This window comes from Eptatretus burgeri, chromosome 10, assembly GCF_056783735.1.
Source record: "Eptatretus burgeri isolate ZD-2024b chromosome 10, Ebu_testis_v1, whole genome shotgun sequence".
Classification (NCBI taxonomy): domain Eukaryota; kingdom Metazoa; phylum Chordata; class Myxini; order Myxiniformes; family Myxinidae; genus Eptatretus; species Eptatretus burgeri.
This window is the reverse complement of record NC_140970.1, coordinates 79076697-79086696: the sequence shown is the minus strand read 5'-3', so window position 1 is coordinate 79086696 and position 10000 is coordinate 79076697. Positions and strand designations below refer to the sequence as shown.

The 10000-nt window shown below is 42.1% G+C and overlaps 1 protein-coding gene across 6 annotated transcripts in view; it reads right to left on the bottom strand.

The window, feature by feature from the left end:
- Window positions 1-10000, bottom strand: part of LOC147018921 (calmodulin-binding transcription activator 1-like) — a 754305-nt gene that overhangs the window by 368057 nt on the left and 376248 nt on the right. For all 6 annotated transcript variants that reach the window (XM_085899044.1, XM_085899046.1, XM_085899043.1 and 3 more), the window contains one exon: window positions 8025-8160. In XM_085899044.1, coding sequence (XP_085755170.1) covers window positions 8025-8160 — 136 coding nt within the window. The remainder of the gene's footprint in view (window positions 1-8024; window positions 8161-10000) is intronic.

Genomic DNA, 10000 nt, shown 5'->3' with positions numbered 1-10000 from the left:
ATTTGAGTGATTTCAACTTCTAGAATGGGTATTTTGTATATAAGGATGCATTTAGCATACTTTTAAACTTCCCTGGAACAAAATCTCATTTGCATAAATCCAATATGGCTGCCAAATATCAATATTTTGCCATATATTTACTCTCAGACAACAGGTTTGAGCGGTTTATATTTCTAGAATATTTGAGGGGATCAAAGGCTAAATTTGGGATAGTTTAATATTTTGATTGGATGGGTTTCAATAAAATGATGGATGAATTTAATAAAATCCAATATGGCCACCAAATATCGATATTTTGTGATCAAATTTATAACAGTCACTTCTTTGGCTCGTGTTTCATTGCAGGCATATTAATACCCTACTGAAGATGCCCATCAAGGTCATCATTATAGTCATCAGTGAAATCTGGTAGCTGTGAGTTGGCACAACTTGTCCCATGGCATTCTCCACAAACAGCACTGCAATGCACACTACACTTTCTGCATGTGTACCTCTTTGTATTACTGGCTGTTTTACAGTAACAGCAGATGACATCCAGTAGTTTTGATGGGGCTGCAAGTTGGTCAGTTTGTATTGGCAAACATTGTTCATCCACCATGTGCCATCCCCATGCTTCCGGCTTCATATTGATGCTTCTTCCTTTCCACTCCATCATCTGATAATATACAGCTGCTGTGATACTTTGCAGCTGCTGAGGTTGGGGGTAGAGTTTGAGGTTCTACATGAGATGTGCTCTTGGAAACCTTCTCACAAAATCGCCTGTATCGTAAAGTGTCCCGTCCTTGTTATTTGGCACCACCATATAATGAAACAAGTGCTTTTTCTCCTGCTGCAATAATGTCCTGTTTTGCCACATGTCCTTCTTGGCTGAACACCTTAGCTTGCTGACGGAACAGGGCAACACTCTTGATCTTCCTTACTGCTAAACCCTTTCCCAATCCAAACAGGCGAGAAGTTGTATCGCAGCCAAGGATTGCATGGATAAATAACACATGGTCACAAACATCAGGACCAAGAAATTCCTTAGACTGCTGTATGCACCATATCCTGGTCTTTTTTGCTGATTGCCTGGGCTCTGGGGCCAGGAACAAGTCATGTGCATCCAGTTCAGCATGATGCAGTAGGAGGATGAGCAAATCCGTGTCATCCCCTATCAGGACAGTGTCTTTGATTCTAGCAGATGCAAAAGCTGTTTGGACAATGAGCACATCAGCATCATGCTTTGCATGATCTATATTACACCCAGCCAGCTCTAGTTTGTCATGAAGATAAACAATAAATCGCTGTTTGTTTGTCACATTTTTCAAGAATTCCTCCTTCTTGGACTGTATAACCATTCCACCAGTGAAGTTTACTGTCATGCCTGAACAAGCCCCTCTCCTTCTCATGTGTGTAGCATCTTTTGTTGTTGGACCATCTTGGTATCCATCAAAGATAATGCTAGCAGCCCCATATTTATATGTAACATATGTGACATAAAGCTGACTGACACACTCTTATGTGGAACCTCTTGGCCATGGAAGACGATGAAGTAGTGCACCACCATCGAGAATATACTGGACATTTCCAATTGGTTTTCGTTGCTCCCCTTGCATGGTCTTCCAGAAAACATCAGCAAGGACAGCCTTATTGGCCTGCAGGGGAAGGAAGGAAGATTCAAACAATGCTGGGGGGTAACTACACAGTTCATATTTGAAGAGTGACTGGAGATCTTCACAGCGCTTCCCAATGGTAACCAGTCTCTGGAAGATCAACTGTGGATCTACCTTCACAGATTCTCCTTTGATCTTGACAGTTGATCTTGAATTAAGTGTCACTGCTCGATCACATTTCCGGAAGGTGAACTCTTCTACAGATTTCCCAACCATGGATGCTAGAATCTTTTCTCCAACTCTGGGTGTGCGTTGCCGCTCGCCACGTCGCCACAGGTAAGGGGTGAATCCCCCTTACCTGTGGCTAATATTTTAAACCACCCATTAGCCATTGTGGCTAATCCATGTTTTAGTGTTTTTTTTTTTTTACCTGTTTTAGACGAATTTTGGGTGATTTCAGCACATAATTCAACCTTCGTTGAGACGACCGAGACGGCCGCCATTTTGTATGTTTTTTTTACGGGAATCACGCGTGATTTCGTTCAAGCTTATATGTACTAACTGTAATAGTTTTAAACTAGTTTCTAGTAAAAAAAAAAAATCGACCGAAATTACGCATGATTCCCATGATTCTCGTCTCAAATTTTTCTTTTTATTTTTTTGAAAAATTTTTTTTTCCCGGAATGATTAGGCATGATTCGGCGCTACTCGGCGCTACATGCTTCGTTGGGTCAGTGGTTGCCAGGTGAGTTTTGACACAATCAGTAGTAGTACTACCTTTAGCAGGACGAGTTTGTTTGGATGAGAGAGTTTGTTTGGATGAGAGAGTTTGTTTGGATGAGTGAGTTTGATGGTGACTTTGGTTGGTTGGATGAGTGAAGTTGATGGGTGAGATTGGAGTATGAGTGAGTTTGATGTGTGACATTGGTTGGATGAGTGAGTTTGATGTGTGAGATTGGTTGGATGAGTGAAGTTGTTGGGTGAGATTGGTTGGATGAGTGAGTTTGACTGGCATGAGGTTGGTCCAATCCTGGTCCACAACCACCCCCATCCCCCACTACAGGCACAACGACCATACCGCCCCCCCCCACACACACACACACACACACACACACACACACACACACCATCACCACCACCTCGCCTGATGGGCATTCATTCAACCAATCTCACAAGTCAAACTCACTCATCCAACCAATCTGAACAATCTAACTCACTCATCCAACCAACCTCACCCATCAAACTCACACATCCACCTTAAAATTAACTTATTATTTCATATTGTTAAAAAAAAACTTTTGAATAAAATATGTGGCTAATCATTCTAAACCTGGATTAGCCACAGTGGCCAATTCCTTTTGAAAGCCAGCGCACACCCAGCAACTGTTCTTGATCTTTCAACGTTGAATCCTTCCTGGGCTGTCATGCCATTTGCAATGTTAAACAGGGACGGATCCCGTGCGAATGGATCTCTCTCCCTGAGATAGCTGATAAGATCAAGGGTGTCATTGACATCTCTAGCTTTTGACAGGTCTTTGTGCTGGTCACTGGTTTCAAATGAGATGCCACTGAGCTTCTGCATGGCCTCGTTGATATTTGCACATGCTGGCATGGAAAGGACCCACACCAAACGCTGAGTTTCTGTCATTCCTTTTCCTCTTGTCAGGCCTCCATGTGTCTTTATACTTCTCATCAGCACTTGCTCAATTGTGAGATCCATGGATAGTCCTACCCAGTACCTATCACTGTGCCTCACCACATGGTATCCTTTCTCAAATTGCTGATGGACATCTGGATGACTTTCTGGCAGATTAAGCATCATTTGCAGGTATACATATGCAGACTTTGCATATAGCATGTGTCCAGATGCTGCAAAGTATGGTAACATTTCTTTTACGGATTGAAGGTGTAATTTCCAGTTGTTTTTTTTTTTGTATACCTTGTCGAGGCTCGTATGAGAGCTAACACACAAAGCACATCAAGGGGGGGGCATGAGACAGGAAGGGGGGGAGGGAGTGGGAAGGACAAAATAGTAGGACAGTTGCCTGTCCGCTCAGCTTTAAGAAATCTTCGCAGGATGTCCACCATGTTCAGATATTGCACCCAGAGTTTTGCTGTCCGCATAGTCATCATTTCTTTCTTCTCATTCAGTTTACTTTGGAGTCTTCCTAACACCTCTTCTATAGTAGAGGTATAAGATACTGTTCTGTCATAGAGTTCTGCTGCTGCTGTTAAATCGTTTATGAAAGTACATGTATCTTGTTGTACAGCTATTGTCCCTACACAATCTGTCTCACGATCAGCACTTGCTCCCTCCCCTACATGGTCCACTGTTGTCTCCCTGGTTGTAAATAACAAGTATACCGACTTAATATATTAAACATGTTAAAACCACCCATTAGGAGCCCCTTGGTAAGCTGGTTAGTTTAGAATCTCATATGTATAACTTATTTATGTAAGAAAATGGGTAATTTGTCAATTTGATGTAACCTATGTAATTAATTGAAGGAATGTAATAACAATATTCAAGTTTTTAACAGGTTACTCACCTTAATTTGCCTTTCTTGTGTTGAACATGATGATATCATCCATGTTGGAACTTCCATTGAAACAGCCAAAAGGGGATTTCCCAGGGATTCCCCCGGGATTGCACCATTAAGTGAGGGGTACCTCAGGGGGATTGTAAAATAGCAACATATATCATGATGTATGTAAAAACAATAACATAATTAACCTCAAATTTGACCAGAGTCCACCAAATATTAGTTTTGGGTCAAGCCATTTTTATTGCGGATATCATGGATTGTAAGCAAATTATATTTGGTGGTCAGTTGGAATTATGCAAATGAGATTTTTAACTGGTTAAATACTGTAGTGTCCTAGATGCATCCAATGAAATTTTTAAGTATTACAAATGCATCCTTGGATCCAAAGATCTCATTATAGAAATTTAAATCACTAAAATACATCATCTGAGAGCAAACATTTGGCAAGATATTGATATTTGGTGGCCATATTGGATTTAAGCAAATGAGATTTTGTTCCAGGGAAGTTTAAAAGTATGCTAAATGCATCCTTATACACAAAATTCCCATTCTAGAAGTTGAAATCACTCAAATATGTCATCTGTGAGCAAAGATGTTGCACAATATTGATAATTGGACGCCATATTGGATTTATGCAAATTAGACGTATTTCCGCAACAGGGATTTCTTCGGACTTTTAGTATGGTGTTCTGGGGACCTCATAGAAATGCATTGCGCTAAAAAAAATTCTGATGCAATTTGTTCCCGATTAAGTGAAAAAATGGGCTCGATTGCCTGGACTATTGGTCCAGCATTGTTCGAACAGAGATAGACTGGGAGGTAATTACCACAGATTTGAACAAAAAATCATCGGCCCGCACCAGCGGTTAAAACGCTTGGCCGCCCTAATTAAAATCTAATCAGATAATATTGGTGCTTTGCCGAGGGCGCGCTCCCCACTTAGGTAACCACGTGACCTCAAGTTTAAACGGAATAATTAGACGGCGGACACTGGAACTCGTGGTTGACTGGGTGACATTCGTGGTTTTAAAACAACCCACCATACCATAACGTTGATTTGAGCGGTGGCCCCAGGTCCGGCTCTACTGAGGACGGCCGGGGATTGATCCCCGAGTGACAAGCTGGTGTCTCTGTACCCTGGGCCGCAACAATATATATATATATATATATATATATATATATATATATATATATATATATATATACATATATATATATATATATATATATATATATATATATATATATATATACATATATATATATATATACATATATATATATATATATATATATATACATATATATATATATATATACATATATATATATATATATACATATATATATATATATATACATATATATATATATATACATATATATATATATATATATATGTATATATATATATATATGTATATATATATATATATATATATATATATATATATATATATATATATACAAGCCGGGAGGCGGCGATGGTTGGTGGGCATTATTGAACAATGCCACAATAGGTACAATTGAGTTAGTGGAAGCTTTTGAGGAAGCCCAACCGTAAAAACCTATCTCTTCCGTCAAAATTGACCAAATCAAATTGGATTTTTTATATGTTGTACTTATGGACATTATGCACAGCTTCTCGGAAATGAAATTGCGAGAAAAAAAAAATCGAGAATAAAAATAAAAATAAAAATAAATAAAAAGTTCAAGTGGGCATGGGATGCCCCTCATTCAAAAAGACACAACTAGACCATGATATCAAGCTTGTGTCCAAGTTTCATCAAGAATGCATCAAACGTCACGGTGCTATGCTCTGGAGATAGTCACAAACAGACAGACAGACAGACAGACACAACGAAAATAGTGGTCACTGCTGGCGCCCGCGAACCAATGAAAGACCCACCCACATCTCTCACCTGTGAATGGAGGGAATAGCCAATCAGCTCTCACCTAGTCAACTCAACCCAGGTGGCTCGGATTATATAAATAAATTAACACCTCCCATGCTCTTCCAGCCGAAACTGCTGCGTAAAACAACCAAGAAGACCAACACAAGGTATGCGCTATGCTGTATCAAACCCTTCTCAGAGTTCCTCCACAGCTATGAAGACATTCACACACAGTACACACATGAGAATCCCACAAATAGTGTGTGTATATATATATATATATATATATATATATATATATATATATATATATATATATATATATATATATATATATATATATATGTAAATGTATATTACATGGTCAAAAGTATGCGGACACCACTTCTCATGAGTGAATTCAGCTATTTCAGCCACACCCATTGCTGGCAGGTGTATAAAATCAAGCACACAGCCATGCAATCTCCGTAGACAAACATTGTCGGTCAAATGGGCTGTACTAAAGAGCTCAGTGACTTTCAAAGTGGCACCATCATTGGATTACACCTTTTCAACAAGTCAGTCCATCAAATTTCTGCCCAGCTCGAGCTGCCCCGGTCAACTGTAAGTGCTGTTATTGTGAAGTGGAAACATCTATGAGCAACAACAACTCAGCCGTGAAGTGGTAGACCACACAAGCTGACAGAACGGAACCGCCAAGTGCTGAAGCACGTAGCGCGGAAAAATCGTCTGTCGTCGGTTGCTGCACTCACTACCGAGTTCCAAACTGGTTCTGAAATCAACGTCAGCACAAACACTGTTTGGCGAAAGCTTCATGAAACGGGTTTCCATGGCCGAGCAGCCGCACACAAGCCTGAGATCACCATGTGCAATGCCAAGCGTCAGATGGAGTGGTGTAAAGTTCACCGCCATTGGACTCTGGAGCAGTGGAAATGTGTTCTCTGGAGTGATGAATCACGCTTCACCATCCGGCAGTCCGACGGACGAACCTGGGTTTGGCGAATGCCAGGAGAACGCCACCTGCCAAAATGCATAGTGCCAACTGGAGTGTTTGGTGGAGTAGGAATAATGATCTGGGGCTGTTTTTCATGGTCTGGATTCAGCCCCTTAGTTCCAGTGAAGGGAAATCTTAATGCTACAGCATACAATGACATTCTAGACGATTCTGTGCTTCTAACTTTGTGGCAACAGTTTGGGGAAGGTCCTTTCCTGTTTCAGCATGACAATGCCCCCGTGCACAAAGCAAGGTCCATACAGAAATGGTTTGTCGAGATCGGTGTGGAAGAACTTGACTGACCTGCACAGAGCCCTGACCTCAACCCCATCGAACACCTTTGGGATGAATTGGAACACCACCTGCAAGCCAGACCTAATCGCCCGACCACACTAATGGAAGCAAATCCCCGCAGCAACGTAGCAACATCTCATGGAAAACCTTCCCTTAAGAGTGGAGGCTGTTATAGCAGCAAAGGGGGGACCAACTCCCTATAAATGACCATGATTTTGGAATGAGATGTTGGACGAGCAGGTGTCCACATACCTTTGGCCATGTGACATACACGAGGAAAAAGCACATATTGTATCTTAAGTGCAACCATACAGTATGATAGCTTTGGTAAGGGGTGGGGGGGGGAGGTATACAAAGACAGAAATTAATGTCTTTCAAGAACTACCGAAGCACCTGTCCTTAAGGAAGGGATAATCCCCCAGAATTCCAGGTGTTTTCCAGATATAGAGCTGATATTTTCCAGTATAACTTGTAATACTAACCCACACCGAGAGCGGGACTATGCCATTATGGAACATCTTCAGCACATAAAATGCAAAGTAAGGTGTCCATTTGTTAAAAAGTACAGAAGCTATAAAAGCTGATTTAAACCTCAAGGTATGTCAGCAACCAGTGTGTGAAGGAATTGTAGCAAAAGCATTGCAGACCCATGGATACAACGATCGACCAGCAGGATAACGAGGGCCTTGTGAGTATCACATACCTCGATCCCTTGCACCTTGAGCTTCATGTGATCCTCTCGGGTTGTTTTGCCATCCTTACGCTTCTTCCAGCAGTAACCGTCCTTCCTGTACTTCACCTTCTTTCTGTTGTACAACAGCATTGAACCATTCTGAGGCCTGCCAAAAAAAAAACAACAAAAAGCTTGTATGACAAGAGAACTGATGCAGTGTGATCAAATCCATTGTGCCATTCATGGCATCTCCCAAGATGAGGTCCAAACACAAGGCTTGTTGCTCTCACATTGCAAAAAGGTCAAAGCCTCAGCTGAGCTTCTCGATGACATGGTCATTCTTCCAGTCGGCATCTCATGCTTAAACAACTACAATCCAGATCCAGTGCACACCGAAGCTCAGTTATTCCACACATCTCCCATTCGTAGAACCTGCCTTCCTGGAGATGTTCAATCCCATGATACTCTGAGAGCTTGAAACAGGTGGTGCACCCCCAATCAATAGCCATGAGCTTTTGTACCCTCATCAACCTTACCGAACCTACACTAACCCTCTTACTTACAAGTTATTGTGTGTGTATATCTACATATATATATATACACAAATATATATATATATATACATATATATATATATATATATATATATATATATATATATATATATATATATATATATATATATAGACACATATACAGTAATCCCCCGCTTCATCGCGGGTTTTCCCTTGGAACCTAACTAATTTTTTCTGCGGATTCCCCCGGTATATCGCGGTAATAATATATAAAAAATAAATTATTTAAGCAATAAATTATAACGCGTGGTGCTCGACCAGTCACACAACGCACGAGACAAAGTTTCGCTTGTGAACTTCGAATATTTTCTACGTTTTTTCTCCAAGCCCTACGATGCCGCCCAAACTCCCTGCACCTTCTAAGGCTTCTGGCAAGGAACTGAAGCGCCAGAGGAAGGTCCTGACGCTCCAGGAGAAGGTTAAAGTGCTCGATATCTGCTTCGGGAAGGAAAAAGGTTTGCCGCGGTTGGACGAGAACAGCCAAACCGACCAGACCAGACGAGTCGATCTCCGGCACATCGAACCCGATCATTGCCAAGCCGACCAGACCAGATGAGTCGATCTCTGGCACCTCAAACCCGATCATTGCCAAGCCGGCCAGACCAGACGAGTCGATCTCCGGCACCTCGAACCCGATCATTGCCAAGCCGACCAGACCAGACGAGTCGATCTCCGGCACCTCGAACCCGATCATTGCCAAGCCGACCAGACCAGGCGAGTCGATTTTTTTGGGAGGCATCCATTCATCGCAGATTTTCACTTCTCGCGGGGGGGGGGGGGTTTGGAACGTAACCCCCGCAATAAACGTGGGATGACTGTATATAGTTGCGGTTCTCGGAACCGCATGCATACAACAGATAGGTGTCCCAAGACAGTTATTCCATTATTATACGTGTCGATAGTCACCTTCCTTTTGTTTAGTGGGACAACAAGGGAGTGCATTGTGATGATCTCATAGCTAGGATTGTGAAATCATTTTCGTCTTCATTTCGTCCCCACTCTTCTTCTTTTCTGATAATTCCTGAGGTAAATCAGCCACATGCGCCTTCGCTGGAAGGTGGGGTCTCGTGGAGGCCAGCGCATGCGGCGACGCGGTGGGGAAACTGCAGCGCCGAGTCATGTGGTGTGCGTGTTGGTGCGGGATTATCGACTCGAGCTTCCGATGATCTGGGAAAGATTACCGGTTGCATAAAAAAGGCAGGCGAATAAATCCCTCTTAAGAGGCTGCACGAATGGTGTTTTTCACGGCACGGGAAACACGGCTAGCACGACGCTCACGCTGCACGAAACGCGTACGGATGCCAATAAAGACGACTCCACGCCATGTTTGGCAGGACACTAGTGTGGCAGTAAAAGCGGCTTGTTCCTTTTCAGCCTCAATATCCGACACATATTGGTGTTCGCCCCGCGCACATGCTCGCGGAGTCGTGT